The sequence below is a fragment of the Hemitrygon akajei genome, chromosome 14, assembly GCF_048418815.1.
Source record: "Hemitrygon akajei chromosome 14, sHemAka1.3, whole genome shotgun sequence".
Classification (NCBI taxonomy): Eukaryota; Metazoa; Chordata; class Chondrichthyes; order Myliobatiformes; family Dasyatidae; genus Hemitrygon; species Hemitrygon akajei.
The window spans coordinates 62,614,341-62,634,548 of NC_133137.1; the positions used below are offsets into that span (position 1 = coordinate 62,614,341).

Sequence of the window (20,208 nt, forward strand, 5' to 3'; positions counted from 1 at the left end):
TTTCGTATTCCATCTTTATCTTTTTTAATGACTTTGTAATTGCCTTCTGTTAGTTTTCAAAAGCTTCCAAAAATCCTCTAACTTCCCATTAATTTTTACTGTATTATATGCACTCTTTTTGTCTTTTTTGTTGGCCTTGATTTCTCTTGGTAGCCATGGTTGTGTCATCTTGCCTTTAGAATACTTCTTCCTCTTTGGGATGTATATATCCTGTACTTTCCTAATTGCTTCCAGAAATTCCAGCCATTGCTGTCCTGCCATCATCCCCGCCAGTGTTCTTTTCCACTCAATTCTGGACAACTCCTCTTTCATGGCTCTGTAATTCCCTTTACTCCACTGTAATATTGATATCTATGACTTTTGTTTCTCCTACTCCAATCTCAGGGTGAATTTGACCGTATTATGTTTTTTTTTACCTTAAGGTCCTTAATCAATTCCGGTTCATTGAACAACACCTAATCCAGTATAGCTGATCCTCTTGTAGGCTCAACTACAAGCTGTTCAAAAAAGCTATCTTGTACACAGTCTAGAAATTCCTCTTCCTGTAATCCAGCACCAGCTTGATTTTCCCAATCTACCTGCATATTGAAGTCTGCCATGACTATTGTAACATTACCCTTTTGGCGTCCATTTTCTATGTCCCTTTGTAATTTGTAGACCACATCCTTACTACAGTTTGGGGGGGGGGGTGTCTGTATACAGCTCCCATCAGGGTCTTTTTACCTTTGCAGTTCCTCAGTTCTATCCACAATGATTCAACACCTTCTGACCCCATGTCACCTCTTTCTAATGACTTGATTTAATTTTTTTTTACCAACAGAACAGTGCTGTCTCTTCTGCCTTCTTGCCTGTCCTTTCAATACAACGTGTATCCTTGGATGTTATATAATCTTTCAGCCATGATTCACTGATGCCTAGAACATCATACCTATTAATCTGCAACTTCGCTGCTAGTTCATCTACCTCATTCCGTACACTCCGCGCGTTCAGATACAACACCTTCAGTCCTGTATTCACCCTTTTCGATTTCATCCACTTTTTATGTTGCAACTCATCCTGTTGACAGCAATTTTGTCCTTTTAACAGCCTCTCCTTTCTACACATTGCCTCTGTTTACAAACCAGCCATCTTATCTTCAGCACTATTATTCCCCTTCCCTGTGATACTTCTTGCATTTAAATATAGGCAGCTCAGGACACTGGCTGTACCATGATTTCTAACTTTGAGATCTTACCAACATTTGCCCCGACAATCTCTCCATTAACTGTTCTGGCCCTTTGGTTCCCATCCCTCAGCAACTCTAGTTTAAGTCCCACCATGCAGTAAGCAAACCTTCCTGGTAGGAGAGTAGACCCCCTCCAGTTCAACTGCAAGCCATCCCTTCTGTACAGTTCCCACCTTCCCTGGAAGAGAGCCCAATGATCCAAAAATCTTATGCCCTTCCTCCTACACCAACTCTTTAGCCACATATTAAACTGCTAATCCTGTGTTTTTAACATCTTGCTTGTTTGACCTATCTATTTTACAATTTTATCTCCCTTTTTCCTGTTGCAGGGTCAAATGCGACTCATATCTCCATCCTGCAGTATGGACGGGTGAACACACTGGAAATGATTTTCAACAAAAACCAGGAAAAGGATAATCTTTTGGATCTGATCAACAATATCCGACAAAGGGACCCTGGGCCAAGTAAAATAGGTAGCATCTCCAGTATTAAAGTCATCTGTGCTTGAACTTGTCACAAATATTATTTTTGTGTTTAATATGTCTTCAGATAAGTGCTTGCAAATGAGAAAGCACATCCCAATAATATCTTTATAATCTTCTGTAGGAAGGGCACTTTCCTTTGCTGTTCAATATGGCATCACTGAAGCAAATGGAGCAAGGGCTGGGGTTCCAAAGATTGCTGTGGTGTTAGTTACTGATACCTCCGTGGACAATGTTGAATTGGCATCACAAGAAGCAATCATAACAGGTATGCCATTATAATATATTGTACTGAAACTAAAATGATCTTCAGACATGGAACACTGAGGAATGCTGCCTCTTAGTTAAATTGACGCCCTTGCTGTCCTCAAGTGGATGTAATTGATCCTTTGGCAGTCTACTGTGAAGAGTAAGTTCTAATGTCCTTGCAAATATTTATTCCTCAAAAAAAATCTCACTCAAACAGTTTATGTAGCCACCATTATGTGGCTTCTTTGTAGAATGTGTTTCATGCATAATTGATCCTACATTTCCAATATTAAACGGTTACTATTTACTTAAACCAATCACCCTACTTGGGCTTAGGCCAGCAACAGCAGCTCAGCAGTGTCCTCTGTCCTGGGCCAGTCTTCTAAATTGTTCCTAGGTGTAGCCCATGTCTTTGGTGTATCATTCCTCTCCCGGCCGTGAGGTATTTGGAACTTCTGTTATTGTTTCTATAGCACTGGATTTTAAATGGATGGGGTTGCCAGGCCCATACAGAACCCTCCTTCTTTTGTAGCCATGCTTGGGACTGTCCTTGGTGGAGTTAAACAGCTACTACACTTCCGCATTACTTTGTTAGCTGACAAGCTCTTTGTGCATCTTTGAGATAGTGGCCTAAGCAGGGATTAAGTGGGAGAGGGGGTTGATGGCATTGGTTCACTGGGAGCTGGCATAGACCTGATGGTTCTGGAGAAGGAAAATAAATATTTGCACAACCATCTTCTATGTTAAATTCACTTGTAAACTCTCTGCAGCATTAGTGTCAGTAATATTTGGTTGAATAAAACCTCTGCTTATATTTTAGCATAATCAGAAGACAAGCATAAAATTGTTCTCATACACCAGACTCTGTTTTTTGTGACTCTGTTAGTTGATCAGACACAAATTCTGTCAGAATCTGGAATAATGCCATTTATTTGATTACTTCCTTAAAGAAATAACGTAACAGTATTAAGGAATATTACAAGGAATTTTCATTAAATAATCGTTAGAATGATGTGACAAACTTAATGTAAGAAGCCAATAAACTAGATTATGATTTGTGCTGTTTCCATTATTTTTATCTTAGACACTTCTGCTTTTTGCTTATTTGAGAAATCCCAAAGTCTTGAAAGATCCAATATTAAACTAACTTTCTCTACTGTAGGTGTTACAGTGATCCCAATAGGAATGGGGAAAAGATATGATAAGCAACAACTTTTAACATTGGCTGGGCCCAACCCTAAAAATGTGATTCAGCTGCAGAATATGGACACTTTGCCCATGATGGTGGAACTTAGTAATGAATTTATAGAAAAAGTCTGCACAGGTGAGTCTCAAAATGAATCTTGAAATCACATGTATAAATGTAGGGTCAGAAAAATAAAGAATAAGCATGATTTAAATTATGATTTATTGCAGCAAATCTCACAGGTTTTATTACAGTTTTTTTTTCTTTTACAGCAACTTCTCCTCAGGAATGCATAGACGACCAAGGAAATCGGCGACAGGTAGATGTTTCAAAGCTGGTCCCTATCTCCAAGCTAACTCACATTTTCTCTGCAGTATGAGCACTATAGGCATTGAGCTTTCAGAGAATTACTCCCACCTTGTCAAAATAATTTGGACAGAAGTGCAGCAGCAACTTCACATATATATGTTACATGGCTTCTGTCCCCATTTTCCAGCGAAAGGAAGCAAAGAAAATCACAGCCCCACCAAGAAGAAGTGTATGGGATTTTCACTTCAGCTCTTTGGATTGCACTCTAAAAGCGAATAAACTCTTCTTGGGCTTCCAACTGGTTACAGGTATCAATTATAACTGATCTTTTGATGACAAGCTCTGCCATCTTCATCAGGATCGAAACGCTGGTTAAAATCGATGCTTGTACTCGGCTGGAAGCCCGAGAAGAGTTTATTTGTCATATATGCCGGGAAAGCATCAGATCCTTTTTGCAGTCTAATAATTCGCAGGACTTTTTCTCACTTATTGACAGTCATTCAGCACATTTTCAACTAATAGCTTGCACCACTGGTTTACCTAAACTTATGATCCCTAGTTCATCTTCAGGAGTTTGAAGTATTCTCAACTCCACGATTAAAATTCATCTTGTACATTGAACAATAGTTTTACATCAGACGTTAATGTTCAAGTGATTTACAATACAATATGCACACCGAATCTACAACAAAGACGTTATTTAATGGATCCTGTTTTCTAAAATTTTAGCAGTTTTAAGCCATTCTCATTAATCAGTTATAAGGTTTTAAGCAAATCTCAATTTTTGTGATAACTGAAATTAATTCTGATTCAATTGCAATGTTTCCAGGCTGGGGAGAAGTGGATGCTACCTGACAAATGTCACACCTTTATATGCAAAATGAATGGAGAAGTTGTTTCTATAAATCATAAAGTAAGTTGTGAGAATCTGCATAAACCAACCTGCAGTAACAACCTGCCCAGCATCAAAATTGAGGAAACGTGTGGCTGTAGATGGCTATGTCCCTGTAAGTATGAAACAATACAACAGTGATTCAATGTTATCTAAAGGCAGAGCACTGATCTCAGTTAAAGAGTGTTTTGTTTCATTGACTAACAGTGCTCACAGAATCATGGTGTCCTTCAGTAAAGACACACTCCCTCTCCATATCTAAACAAACCATTCTGTACAATTATATAGTAGTGGACTTTTCTTCAAGTATTATCAAGAAGGGTATTTACTTTTGGTTTAATCTACAACTGTTTATTTTCCATTTCTTTCCTTTATGCTGATCTTCAGATTCAGATTTTTGGAATTGAGTCCTTATTTAGTAAATTCTATTTTCTGGGACATGTCCCAGAAAATTCAACAGTCAGCAGATCTGCGATGAATTCTGAACATGAGGTCCTAGATTCCCATTTATAAATGATTATTAAAACAATTTCTGAGCTGGCAGACCTAGAGGTATATAGGGCTAAATCTTCATCTTTACCACATGGCCATAAACTGTGGTATTTAAGACTGGTAATTTTAATACTCTACAAGAAGCCCGAGTACAACACTCCAAAGGCCATCTTAAATGTGAGAAAGGAATTCCAAGTGATGTTATAGACAAAACTGGATGTACGCCAACTATGGTACGGTTTGCAGGTCAATTCTTCTTACAAGGGAAAACCGAATATTGTAAATGCCTGGAGCAACACTTAAAATGCTGGAGGAGCTCAGCAGGTCAGGCAGCATCTGTGGAAATTAATAAACAGTTGATGTTTCTGGCTGAAACCTCACTTCAGGACTGGAAAGGAAGGGGGAAGATGCCAGAATAAAAAGGTAGGGAAGGAGAAGGAGGCTAGCTAGAAGGTGATAGGTGAAGCCAGGTGGGTGGGAAAGGTAAAGGGCTGGAGGATAGGAAAGGAGAGTAGACCATGGGAGAAAGGGAAAAAGGAGGGGCACCAGGGGTGGGGAGTCATGGGGTGGTGATAGGAAGATGAGCAGAAGAAGTAAGAGGCCAGAGGCCAGAATAGAAGAAAAGGGAAATGGGAAGAAAAATATATTGGAAAGAGAATTCAGTGTTCGTGCCATCTGGTTGGAGGAACACCTTTACAAGTATAATAGTTCAGGGCCTGCAGTGAAGGGCAAGGCTGGCTGCTTTCAGGAAACCTGGCTGATGAGAGATATTGAGGCTCTGATTCAGCAAAAGAGGGATGTATATACTGCAAATAAGCAACTGGGAACTAGTGAATCTCTTGATGGTGAAAGGAGTGTAGGAGAGAGGTTGGGAGGGTAAAAGAACCTTATGCGAAGGATCTGGCAGGCAAGGTGAGGCAAACTCCCAAGAGATTCTATATGTACATTAAGATTAAAAGGTATAGCTGTCTGTGTTTGTAGCCAAAGGAAATGGGTGAAGTTTTTAATAAACATTTCTCTTCAGTTTTTACTGTGGAGAAAACAATAGAAGCTAGGAAAATAAGGGAAATATTTATGTTGTCTTGGACCACAAACAAATGAGCAGGGAGGAGGTACTGAAGGCTTTAAAGCTCATTGGGTTGCATAAATCCCTAGGGCCTGACGGTGCATCCTCAGACCTTGTGGGAAGCTAGAGAAGAAATTGCAGAGGCCTTTTCAAAGACTTTGACTTCACCTCTGGCCACAGTGAGACTCTGGAGGACTGGAGGGGGGCTAATATAGGACATTTGTTTAAAAAAAGAGTTGCACAGAGAAGCCAGGAAACTACAGGCCAGTGAGCCAGATATTGGTGGTGGGTAGTTTTCTGGAGAGGATTCTGAGGGACAACATTTTAAGTAACAGGGTCTGATTCAAGACAGCACGGTTTTGTAAGTGGGGAGTCATGCCTGACAAATCTTGTGGAGATTAGATTAAAGGGGCATCTGGATGAGCACTTGAGTCACCATGGCATAGTCGGTTACAGGCCAATTGCTGATAGGGAATGGTATTTGATGTGTGTGTCATGGGCATGGTGGGTTTGACTATCACAAAATGAGTCCTCTTCCAGGCAGCAAAATAAAACAGTGATTGCATGTCAAAAATAATTCATGATTCAGAAAAATATGGCTTAAAAATATATATGTAGAATTGGGTCTCATGATCAAGAAATATGCACTAAGTGGCTACGGGAGGTACCTAATAAAGCGGCTACTGAGTGTATGTTTTGTGTTCTTCTGCTATTGTAGCCCGTCCATTTAAATGTTCAACACGTTGTGCATTCAGAGGTGCTCTTCTGCACAACACTGTTATTATACATGGTTATTTGAGTTACTGTTGCCTTCCTGCCAGCCAGTGTTTTGTTTATCACACCATTCTCTGTAAAGTCTAGAGATTGTCATGCACGAAAACCCCAGGAGATCAGTAGTTTCAGAGATAATCAATCCAGCCCATCTGGCACCAACAGTCATTCCATGATCAAAGTTACTTAGATCATATTTCTTCCCCATTCTAATAGTTGGTCTGAACAACAACTGACCCTTTTAACCATGTCTGCATGTTTTTATGCACTGAGTTGCTGCCTCATGATTGGCAGATTAGATATTTGCATTAATGAGCAAGTGTACAGGTTAACTACCTAATAAAATAGCCACTGAGTGTTACTGTGTAACTGAGTGTTCTGTGTAACTCATTTATTGCAGATCATGAACACCTAATCTTCTAACTCTGAATTAAACTGGTGCCACATGCCTTAACATATTGGGATTGATATTTAGCCATAGTGCTAAATTTTCCAATAAGTTTGATTGTTGTTCTGAATGAATGTTGTTGAGTCGTTGTTAACTCATGGCAACCCTATGAGTAGTATAGTTGTTTAGGGTTTTTGTGGCAAGATACAGGTCTTTCTTCTGTGCAGATACTGCTGCTGCCCAGGTTGGGCCCCTGCTGGATTCGAACACAGGACCTCAATGTCCTACGCTGATACCACTACACCACCGGCCGGCCTACCAATAAACTTTATCATAATTTCATTATCTTAAATTACGAAAGGATTTCAAATGTCAGACATAGAAATTGTTCCATTTCAGGGGAAGTCTAAACCAAATTTATACATTCATCACTACTTGTCAAATGTTGAAATTTCCACTACAATGAGATTAATTGTTCTGGAGAAGCTGGATAAACACACAAATGGAAATAAAAAGGATATGTTGTTAAAATGAGATAAGAGGATCTTAAAGTGAAGCATAAACAATTGTTCTCACAGTGCTAAAAATATTAAAATATTATGCAAAGCAAATTTGACTTTGTTTTCTTATTCTATTAACAGGTCTTTGCACAATGACGGCACAGACGCAGATTACTAGTTTTGATGGGCTCGAGTTCTCATTAACTGGAAGGTGCTCATATGTATTGCTACAAATTGAAGACCAAGATACAAAAATAATTCTGCATAAGGGTCCATGCCAGGTGGTTTCCAGAGGAAATTGCATCAAGGCAATTGAAATCAGGCAGTACAGCAGTTCAACTTTGCTGCATGAAAATATGACAGTAAGTCTGAACATGTTGACTTTGATTGAATTTCTGTTTTCAATAGATGAGGATGCCACTGTTAAATTTTTTAAACATACAACCGTTTTACAGATTGAATAATGTGATGTGGAACAGTATAAATGTTCCAGAATTTGTTGCCTGAGCAAAGCATGGTGCTGTTGACCTCAATGGAGGTTGTCCACAAAGAGTTAGTCATTCCTGAGGGAAGAACTTTCTTGCAGCTGCTGGTCAGGCAGACCTTGAAATATTGGTTGTTGCCTATCGTATCCAACAATGACAGGCACAAAGAAACCTGTGTGGGAGAGCTTTTAAAGTGGTAAAGCCATTGCACTGTGGCAGTCTCACTTTCTCAACCTCAGAAGTCCCGGTTCAGTGGTAGAAGCAATCATCACAACTGGGGTCTTCCTTGGTTGCAGTGGATGGCCATAATTTCTTCTGTGCCCTGCCAATCACTTTGCTCTTGCGAGGTGTTGAAGAACTGCCTTCCCGGCCACCAGATCTCACTGTTAATCTCATCCACCAAGTCCACCAGAGATAACTTTGTCTGCTAGGACAGGAATGCCCTTATCTCGTTAGGATATGAAGCCTGCTAGCTACCCTCATCTGGTTTATCCCACCTGTTAAAGCAGTGTACCAGGATGTGGCTGCTATCACACACGCAAAAGGCTACTTGGAGTTATGTGTCTGGCAGGGCCCAAAGGTGAGTGAGCTGCCCAGGAATGGACATGACAAACCTCCTCAACAAGGTACTAGCCCTCCGTGGACCTCAGCTGGAAATAGTAACCACAATTAGATTTTAAAATATTGAGCAGAGTTCTACGTAAGAGTTTGAAAGTGCTCATTTGATTAAGGTAAAATCTCTGCTAATTATAGCCACGTTATATTTAGAAACATCATGTGAAATAGAGACATGCAGCATAGAAACAGACCTAGTGGTGCACTACATCCACATCAACCAGTCATTTACATCTATGCTACTTTAGTCCTGTTTTCTAGTCTCTATGATCTCTCCTTCCTCCTCAAAATACTGGCACTCACACTAGCAGCGATTTATCTATGGTCCAATTAGTCTACCAGCTTACGCAACTGCGGGGTGTGGAAAGAGATTGGAGTATCCAGAGGAAACACATACACACTGGAGGTCAGGATGGAACCTGGGTCAGTGAAGGTGTCAGGCACTGCTCTACCAGCACTGCCACTGTGCATCATGATAGACCAATGAGATTTTTATTGTGGTATGTCGTTTTGCTTAAGTCACCTGGACTTCCATCTGAACATTTTGTGGATGGACTAGGCCATAAAACCATAAGAAATAGGAGCAGAATTAGTCTACCCAGCCCAACAATCTGCTCTGCTATTCTATCATGGCTGATTTATATTATTATATAAGTATAAGTCATGGCTGATTTATTATCTCCCTCAACCCAAATCTCCTGCCTTCTCCCTTCCGAATCAAGAACCTATCAATCTATGCTTTAAATATACCCAATGATTTGGCCTCCACAGCCGTCCATGGCAGTGAATTTCACAGACTCTCCAAGCTCGGGCTAAAGACATTCCTCCTCATCTCAGCTCTAAGATGACGTCCCTGCATTCTGAACATGTGTCGCCTGCTCCCACACTCCCCCACTATAGGAAACACCCTCTTCATGTCCACTCTATCCAGGCCTTTCACTATGCGGTAGATTCAATGAGATCTTCCTTCATTCTTATAAACACCGGTGAGTACAGGCCTGGAGCCATTGGTGCCCATAAGTTAACCCTTTCATTCCTGGAATCATTATAGTGAGCCTTCTCTGGACCATCTCCAATGTCAGCTCATCTATTCTGAGTTAAAGAGCCCAAATCTACTCACCATATTCCAAGTGTGATCTGACTAATCAATGCCTTTTAAAGCCTCGACATTCTATCCTTGCTTTTATATACTAGCCCTCTTGAAATGAATGTTAACAATGCATTTGCTTTCTGTACTACCAACACAACCTGCAAGTTCACCTTAAGGGAATCCTGCACTAGGACTCCCAAGTCCTTGGGCATGACTGATTTTTGAATTTGTTCTTAATTTAGAAATTATCCACAGCTTTATTCCTTCTAACAAAGTTTACAACCATACACTCCTCTACACCGTGTTCCACCTGGCAATGTTTTGCCCACTCACCTAATCTGTCCAAATCTTTCTGTAGACTCCCTGCTTCCTCGACATGACCAGCGGCTCCACCTATCTTCATATCATCCACAAACTTGGCCACAGAGCTATCAACTCCGTCATCCAGATCATTGATGTATAGCTTGAAAAGGACCCATCCTAACGCCAACCCCTTTAGAACACCTCTACTCATGGGCAGGATCGATATATTTTTTTTCTTTTTTTTTCCAATTCGTAAGCTAAAAATTACAAATTGAGTATCATGCTCTTTGATTGACATGGAAAGGCTTTTTAAATTGTATCTCTTAGATGTATCATGAATTTTAATTAATTCTCCATTCCTCTCCACTAGGTTACAATCAATGGAAAACCTGCCTATCCTCCATTAACTATTGGAAATATGGATATTACTGACCATGGGTCCAGTAATTTTGTAGCAAATATTCCTAATCTGGGATTAGTTCTCATCTTCAGTCCACTGAGCAATCTTTTTGGGCTTTGGGTTTCTCCTTCACTGTTCTTTGCTCGAGTATCTGGACTTTGTGGTGAGTACTATAATTTGTGGGTTAGACAGCTTTTGTTGCAATTTCGAATCAGAATCAGGGTTAATACCACTGGCATATGTTGTGAAATTTGATTTGCTGTTTCAGTACATTGCAATACATAATAAAAAAACTATCAAAAAAGTAATGTAAAAGGAGAGGAATAACATAGTAAGGTAATGCTCATGAGTTCATTGTCCATTCAGAAATCCAGTGGTGGAGGGTTAGAAGCTGTTCATGAAACTTCAAATGTGTGTCTTCAGGATCCTGTACTTCCTCCTTGATGGTAGCGATGGGAAGAGGGCATGTTGTGGGTGATGGGTATCCTTAATGATGGATGTCACTTTTTTTGAAGCATCACCTTTTGAAGGTATCCTTGATGCTGGGGCAGCTACTGCCCATGATGGAGTTGGCTGAATTTACAACTTTCTGCAGTTTTTTCCCCAAACTCAGCAGTGCCCCCTCCATACCAGATGGTGATGCAACCAGGAAGAATGCTCTCCACAGTATATCTGTGGAAATTTGTGTCTTTGGTGACAAAATCAACTCTCCTCAAATTCCAAATGAAATACAGTCATTGTTGTGCCTTCATCATAATTGCTTCAATATGTTGGACCCAGGATATGTTTTCAGAGATGCTGACTCTCAGGAATTTGCAGCTGCTCACCCTTACCACTGCTGATACCTTTTGACAAAGACTTCCCCTTTCACAATCAATTTTTTGGTCAGACCAATGTTAAGTGTAAGGTTGTTGTTGTGGTGACACCACTCAACCAGCTGATCTATCTCACTCTTGTATGCCTCATTAACACCCACTGAAATCAATAGTTATGTTTTTGGCAAATTTATAGATGTCACAAGGGGACATGAGGCTGGACCCAAGTACAGGACGCAAGCACTGAAGTACCAGGGGTAGGATAGGAACAACTAAAGGATAGAACAAGATGGGGAGACCATGGGATGCAAAGGCGATCCTGGGGTTCAGAGATAGTTTAGGCAAGGCAGGATCCTGGAGTTCATGGAAAGGCAGGATCTTGGCTAGGCTAGAGGATGGGTCTATGGGACAAGGAATGCTGGGAGGATAGCCCCCTGGGCAGGCCACATAACTCCTGGGCAGGGCCCAGCCTCCCAGGCAGGAACACAAGGGCCTGGGCAGGTCACAGGGCACCTGAGCAGGATGCAGGTCACAACCCATCAGAAGCAAGGGGTAGGAAAGGGTCAGAGTCGCCCCACTGGGCAACAGCAGTCCAGCCAGGCTTACCCAACAGAGGCAAGGGATCAGAAGGGAGCTCAGTCCAGAGTGACTACAAGAACAGACTTACAGAACTAGTTGATTAACAGTGGGTACTCTAAGCCAGGACAATCAGAACAAAACTTGGCAAACAGGACAACCCAGTCAAAATAGGATAGCCAGGCAAAAACAGACAGCAACACCACCACCCCCAACTAGACTCAATCCCAGAGCCCCTTATATACACCTGCCAGCTGATAGCCATCAGGGGTACCTCCTTAATCCAAGATGATCCTATTTGGGCTTAAGGATGAAAGGAGGGACGGCTACAAGACCCAGAGTCCGGAACCTGCAGACCGGATCAAGACCAGGAATGCGGGCTCCGGACCAGACCATAACAATAGCTGCTGTTTGACCTGTGACTAAGCACACAATCACAGGTGTACAGAGAATAGAGCAGTGGGCTAAGCATGCATTCTTGAGGTGCACCCGTGTTGAATGTCCATGAGGAGAAGACGTCATTTCTGATCTGCTCTAACTGTGGTCTCATGGTCAGGAAGTCAAGGATTCAGGAGCATAGGGAGGTCCAGAGGCTCAGGTTTTGGAGCTTGTTGATTAGAACTGAGGATATGCTGATGTTGAATGCTAATCTGTAATCAATAAACAGCAGCCTGACATAGGTATTGCTATTGTCCAGGTGATCCAAGGCTGAGTGGAGACCAGTGAGATTGCATCTCTGTAGACCTATTGCGGCGATAGGCAAATTGCAGCAGGTCTAGGTCCTTGCTCAGGCAGGAGTTGATTCTAGCCATGACCAACCTCTCAAAGGACTTGATGTGAGTGCCATTGAGGCAGCTCACCCTGTTTTTCTTGAGAACTGGTATGATCATCACCTTTTTGAAGCAGGTGGATTGTTGCAGTTATTGTTAACCAATGATCAGAATTTTAAACAAAAACCATTGCAGAGAGCTCCAAAGTTTTAAAATGTCTGCTCAGTGCATGGGTTTTCTGGTTGGCGTGTGATGTCAAGCTATTCAGGTGTGTTAGACATATCTGTTGTAAGCACTTATGAGATCAATTAGGAATGGTTAAGAGTCCTCCAAGGAGAGAAGGTCTGGGTTTAACGTGTAATCAATTTCATTCCATTGCATAGGTGAACTCATTGTATCAAATATCATTAAAAATTTGATTAACTTATTTTTGATATGAAAATACATAGGACTTATTTATATTATGCGTGGGACTTCGTTGTAAGCAGGTGTCTCTCAACATTTGCTGCTATATTATCTTGCAATCAGGATAATACAACAATGTTTAGCTTGTTTGGTCCTGGTATGAGCCTGAATCTATCTGTATTATAGTAAAAGTTTCTGCTTGAAGATCATGACAACACATAATGAATAGTTTATTCTTCATTTTCTGGTCTGTGCATGTTGTGAAAAGTGGCTCTTGATGCAAAAAGTAGTCTTGGGTTTCTAGCAAAAGTGGGTTGAATGATTGCAGCTAGACTGAACGTTCTGTATGATGCATGTACCATGCAAGAGTCACTGAAAGAAATGAATGTGGATAGTTTGTAACGTAAAATGGGAAATGGAAGGAATTTTCTTTTAGGCCTGCTTTTTTTCTTACTGGAAAAAACATCAGTAGTGATAAGGATCTTGAGGGGTTTGATAACCTGTATTTTTATATATGCTTTACATATTTTAATAGTAGTTAATTAATAGAAATCAATCATTAAAGATCCCCACCACCCAGGACAAGCCCTCTTCTCATTGCAGCCATTAGGAAGGAGGTACAGAGGTCTGAAGGCACACACACTCAGTGATTCAGGAACAGCTTCTTCCCCTTGGCCGTCTGATTTCTGAATGGTCATTGAACCCATAATTTTTATTTCCTGTTTTTTTGCACTACTTATTTAACTACTGTAATTCACATTTTTTTTTCTCTCTGTTATCATGTATTGTATTGTACTGCTGCCGCAAATTTAACAAGTTTCACGACATATGCCAGTGACATTAAACCTGATTCTGACTCCACGCCTGTGTTGACAGAGTTTCTCATTGATCTCATGTTTGTACCTCTCTATAATCACGTGTCCGTATATCCCAGATCTCCACTGTTGCCATTCTGTTACCCATTTATGGAATTGAGTAAGAGATGAGCCAGTAGTCCTAAGGGGAAGAAACCTCGTGTGAATTGAATGCTGTTTCCAACGGAACAAGTCATGGAACAAAAGCTCGGCAGCTGCAAAGACAGCAAGAGTCTACCTAATGGAGACTAAACTGTTCCTAAGTGCTATTTTTGAGTTGTGACAAATGTATTGAATTTAATTAAGTGCTTTATTTTATTTCCTTAACTGGGATAGCACGTAGATTGGAAAATTCCACCTGTGATTTTCATTTCTCTGTGGCTTGTAGCAACTCTTCTGTTGGAACTGTGCCCCTAAAGGTCTCTGCTTCTTCATCTCTTCCCTTTTTAAGATGTTTTCTAATGCTCTTTGAGCAGTCTGTTGGCCACTCCATGATACTGCAAAGCATGGTAGTACAATAGTTAGCACAACATTTTACAGCACTAGCTGTAAGGTTGGGGTTCAATTCTTACCACTGTCTGTAAGGAGTTTGTACGTTCTCCCCGTAACTGTGTGGGTTTCCTCTGAGTGCCCCGATTTCCTTTGACGTTCCAAGAGCATTTGGTTAGGGTGAGTGATTTGTGGGCATTCTTTGTTGGCGCCTGTGAGCTGCCCAGCACAATCCCTGTTGATCTGATTTGATGCAAGCGATGCATTTCCCTGCAGATCTCAATGTACCTGTGACAAGTGAAGCTTAGGTTAACTTAACCTTCCGTATATGAAATAAAAACAGAAGGGCAAGCAGCATGTCTTGAGAGAGAAAGCAAGACAAATTAGACCTACACCAGGTGATAAGAATGGTTAATTAATTACTTTATCTATTGAGCTACAGCATGTAATAGGTTCTTCTGGCACTTTGAGCCATGCCACCCAGCAACCCTGATTTACTCGTAGCCTAATCATGAGCAATTAACCTAGCAACCGCATGTCTTTGAAATGTAGTAGGAAACCGGAGCATCCGGAGGAAACACACACTGTCACACACTCCTTACAGGCAGCAGCAGGATTTGAACCCGGGTCACTGGAACTGTAAAGCGTTGTGCTAACCACTACGCCACTGTGACACCCTAGTGGGCAGAAAATAGCAAGAATAGTTCAGTACTTGAGTGAAGGACAACAGAGAGAAAAGACAAAGACAGTTCTGTGCTTGGGTGGATGACAACAGAGAGTAAATGACAAACTGAAGAAGCCATCTGAAGAAGAGTAGTAAAAGTATTTAGTGAACAACAAAATAATAAAATCATCCATATATTTCATGGTGATTTTCTTGAGTTACTCATTTTATTTTGGGGGTGATCCCTAACTTATACACATCTTATTCTGTACCTTGGTATATAGTACATTCAGGTGCCAGAGAACATGTTAACATCAACCACCCACCCCATTACCTGTTTTTTTCTTTATTTTCAGGAACATGTGACAACAATCGGTTAAATGACTTTGAACTTCGAGATGGATCTATTGCTGAAAGTGAACTCTCGTTTGTAAATGAGTGGATTCTGGAGGAACCATCATTGCAGAATTGTACTGAAGAAGTGCCGATGGTCCATGAATGTGTGTCGCCAGGAAATCAGTGTAACGTTCTCCTCTCCTCGGTATTTGAGCAATGCCACAACGCTGTTGACCCACAGCCATACCTCAGACTCTGCCAGGAAAAGGCTTGTGATGGCGGTGAAGTGTGCAGCTCCATTTCTGCATATAGCTTCAGGTGCAGACTTCAGGGCATCTGCGTCAGATGGAGGTCAGAGAGGTTTTGCCGTGAGTAATCACTTTGTGCATTTAGTCCCTCTTTCTCAGCGCCCTCACAGGAGATCTGACGGCACAGCGCCATAGAGAGATACAGCATAGAAACAGGCCTCTCGGCCCACCGTGTGGCTGGAATGACTGTGTAGCGGTAGTGCAATTCATTACAGTTGCCAACTGATGGGGGTTCGATTCCTGCCTCTGGCTGTAATGAGTTATTTCCCACGGCTGCACGGGTTTCCTCTGAGTGCTCTGGTTTCCACCCACATTCCAAAGACATATGGTTAGGGTCAGTGAGTTGTGACCATGCCATATTGGCGGCAGAATGTGGTAACACTTGAAAGCTGCCCAGCAAATCTTCGCTGATTTAACTTGACACAAAATGGCATAATTCACTCTGCGTCTCAATGTACATGTTATAAATAAAGTTAGTTTTTAAACTTTAAAGTTAACATCAGCTATCAACGACCCAATTTTACCCCAAAATAATCTCATGTTTTATATTTCCAGATCCTCATCAGCCACTACCCCTACCAGTGGTAGATCCACATTCTACCACTACCTACACACTAGGAAGAATATACTAGTAGGCAGCAATGATACGAAGCAAGGGGTTTCCATATAAAAAAAAGTACATGGAGTCAACATTATCTGTAAACTTGATTAAAGACAAACAAATTCCAAAGGTGGGAGAATCCAGTGCAAACATTTACTACAGTGACCACCTGGGAGTGAAATCAGAAAGTATATTAGCAAGTAAAGAGAAAATTAAATTTGGAATCCTTTCTGCAAAAGATGGTGGATGATAAAATAATTGGAGCATTCAATAAGGGGATTTACCAATCTTTGTTTTTTAAGAGTGTCAGAGAATATAGAGATGATGATAAATAAAGGTTAGTCATTGTCTCATTGCTTGGAGAAGTGAGTCTGAGGAACTGAAAGTTTCTATCTTCTCCTTTTTCTCGCATGGATGCATCTTCACTTTTATTTATTTAGATATACACTTTGAATCTTTCCCACTCGCCCTTTAATTCTCGCTTTTTAAGATGAAGTGCATGAGCTGAGGGGAGACCTACTAAAATTTTATAAAATTATGAGTGGCATATACAGAGAGAATAGCAGCTCTCTTTTACCCAGACCAAAATGTTCAATACCATTGGTTAACCCAAGAAGTGACAAAGTGGTACATCAGTAATTCCTCCCTTGGTGTAGTCATGTACACACAATGTTGTCCTGCTCTTTATATTGTAATTCACTGAGATTAGGCATCAACATTGGACTGAACAATACATGGTCTGCATTTTTAGGGCAACATTCTGTGAAGACCTTGAGCTACTGACTAATGTCTGTGTTCAGCTACGCAGAGTTGCAAGTTTGAGCTCCTTTATCATTGCTGGTGTTAAATCGGCATCTTGTTTTGCTCGGCATATTTATCACAATATAAAAGGGAGGCCATTCAAACTATCAGATCCCTGCCAACTCCCAGCAGTGAAATTCCATGTCCCATTCTCTCTCTCTCTCTCTCTCTCTCTCTCTCTCTCTCTCTCTCTCTCTCTCCCTCTCCCTCTCTCCCTTTCCCTCTCCCTTTCCCTCTCCCTCCCTCCCTCTCCCTCCCTCCCCAGAACATGCAAAGTAGGCTGCACCCAAGGTCAGGATTGAATCCAGCTCTATAGAACAGTGGAGCAGAAACAGAATTAGCAGTGTTTCTAATGACTGTGCCACCACACCACCCTGTGAAAATCCTGCTCTCTAGATACATTAGATGCACATACTCTAGTGTGTCACTGACATGATTTTACCATATATACACATCTACATTAGCCACCAAATTAGAACTGATTTGGCAACTAAATTGATATCCAATTGATGCAACTTATAGTACGTTTTGATTTTATCCATCACCGTCTTTCTTTTCCCTTCTTCTTTTTAGCCATCCATTGCCCCGACTCCTTTGTGTATGAACCTTGCGGGGTAGACTGCATCCAGCACTGCAAAAAGATTGCAAACCCCAACACTACACGTTGCCTGGGCTCTCCAAATGAAGGCTGCTTCTGTCCAAGAGGCAAACTGCTATTGGAAGGGAAATGTGTCACTGACAACGTCTGTACTCAGTGCTCGGATGAGCAGCAAGTTCATCATCAGGTACAAGTGTGACCACAGGAAGTAAAATTAAGATGTTCGTGTTTTTGTGGAAGCAAATAAAACTAATGCAGTCTTTGGAAACCTCAGATCAGAGGTATTGAATATGGCACTTCTCAACACTATTCATAATGTGGCAATTTTAACCTGAAGTTACCCATTGTTAACTTGATGGATTTGTGCAAATCAGAGGAGATTCATGAACAGATTCACCTTCAACCTAGCTCATGCCTTGGGTTTTGCCTCTGATAGCATTCCCATGGTTGCATGAGTATTTTCCTGCACGCACATCTTGAAGTCCTACCTGAGTGGTGACTTCATGAAACACAATAATCCACAATGGGCCATTAGGCCGCAAGCCAGTGGAAACCTGCGTCCTGCCATAGACCTCCCTGATATCCTTCTGACATCTACCTTTAGCATGCTATTGTGTACTCCTGCACAACACTGCACAGGCGCAGAGGCTCAGACTGTGCTGAAGTCCACGGTTTGAGTGACCAGCTGTAAACTTGGCAAGTGCAGTGTAGTGTGGGGCAGTGTGAGATCATGCACTTTTGTAAAAGGAGACAAAAGGCAGATTATTATCTAAATGGAAACAGAATGCAAATAGATAAAGTTCAAAGGTATCTAGGCATTCTGGAGAATGAATCACACAAAACTAACGGGCAGATCTGTCAAGTGGTTAAGAAGGCAAATGGCATGTTGGCAATTATTGAAAAAGGGTTGAAGTTTAACACGATGGAAATTTTATTAGAGATATATTGGGGGAGTTGGTTATGGCCCAAAGCATCAATTGTTTATTCATTTCAATAGATGCTGCCTGACATGTTGTGTTTCTCCAGCATTTTGTGTGTTTTGCTTTGGGTGTCCAGTGTCTACAGAATTTCTCATGTTTATGTTCTGGACCCCTGTACAGTTTTGATCCCTTTACCTACAAAAGGATATGATAACATTAGGGGCAGTCGAAAGGAGATTCATCAGGATAAGTCTTCGGATGATGAGTCAAGACAGGATAGTTTGGGTCTGTATTCCTTTGAGTTTAGAAGAATGAGGAGTGACCTTAATCAAATATATAACAGATTGACAGAATAGAGGCAGGATCAAAACCTCATATTCTGCCTTAGTAATCTCCAACCTCATGGCATGAACATCAATTTCTCTAAATTCTGGTTCCTCCTCTTCTGTCCATCTTCTTTATTTTCCCTCATTCTGTGCCCCTCTCACCTCTTCTCTTCCACTATCATGCATACATGAGATGCCCTTCACCTCCCTCTGGTTGCCCCACCTCCTTCTCTTTATTCCAGTGCTCTCTCCTATCAGTTTCCTCCTTCTTCAGACCTTTGCCTCTTACACCTGTCACTGCCCAGCTTCTCAAACCATTGCACCACACACCCATCTGATCTCAGCTATCATCTGCCGGCTTGTCTCTCTTCCCCCACCACCTTTTTATTCTGGCTTCTGCCCTCTTCCTTTGCAGTCCCTCAGCCCGAAATGTAGACTGCTCTCTTCCCTCTGTGGATGTTTCCTGGCCTGTTGAGTTCCTTCAGCATTTTGTGTGTGTTGTGAAGAATACCTTGTTTTGACATTTTTATGACAGGAAAGACAATAACTTGAGCAAAAATGTCATTACACGGACCAGTGGAAAGCCTTTAACATATCTCTAACGTGCTTTATTTTGTAGTATTTGGATACATGGATACCACAACATGATCCGTGCCAGCTGTGCATGTGCTTAGACAACAGACAGATCAACTGCACGAGCAGACCCTGCCCAACTATCACAGGTGAAAAACAACTGTCAGCTGCATTAGAAACCTCTGGGCATTTGAGTGAATGAACTAGTTGTTTTGCATTATCTTCTTTGCTAGGGAAGCATTCGTTCATTCGTTATGTGCCGTGTTGTATGACGTGGGTAATCATGGTCTTTCCATGACCATGATTGCTCTTGGCAAGTTTTTCTTCAGAAGTGGCTTGCCTTTGCCTTCTTCTGGGCAGTGTCTTTACAATACGGGTGACCCCGGCCATTATCTATACTCTGCCTGACATCAGTGGTCAGTTGTGATATGTACCAGCTGCTCATATGACCATGTGTGGAGGGAAAGAGCACCTTACACTTCCTTTGGTAGAGATGTATCTCCACCCCGTCCCTGCGACGGAACATAGCTCTACTTAAAATATGCAGCTTTTTCAGGGTTTCAGTTTCTCAATAAAATGACTATTATTGGAACAGTGATTTCCAATTATTTTCTAACTTACTTGGAAAGTCATTAATACCATTAACATGGAGGTATATTTTAACAAGTTTGTTAAAATGACTGTTGGATCAGTGAGTAATCTGAACATCTAATCCTCAC

The 20,208-nt window shown here is 41.3% G+C and overlaps 1 protein-coding gene across 1 annotated transcript in view; it reads left to right on the forward strand.

Annotated features, from left to right (window-relative positions):
• vwf (von Willebrand factor) overlaps positions 1-20,208 on the forward strand; it is a 122,608-nt gene that overhangs the window by 65,822 nt on the left and 36,578 nt on the right. The window contains exons 30-39 of the mRNA XM_073066229.1: positions 1,555-1,698; positions 1,832-1,975; positions 3,119-3,280; positions 3,415-3,461; positions 4,281-4,458; positions 7,702-7,922; positions 10,424-10,616; positions 15,383-15,730; positions 17,646-17,857; positions 19,536-19,638. Coding sequence (XP_072922330.1) covers positions 1,555-1,698; positions 1,832-1,975; positions 3,119-3,280; positions 3,415-3,461; positions 4,281-4,458; positions 7,702-7,922; positions 10,424-10,616; positions 15,383-15,730; positions 17,646-17,857; positions 19,536-19,638 — 1,752 coding nt within the window. The remainder of the gene's footprint in view (positions 1-1,554; positions 1,699-1,831; positions 1,976-3,118; positions 3,281-3,414; positions 3,462-4,280; positions 4,459-7,701; positions 7,923-10,423; positions 10,617-15,382; positions 15,731-17,645; positions 17,858-19,535; positions 19,639-20,208) is intronic.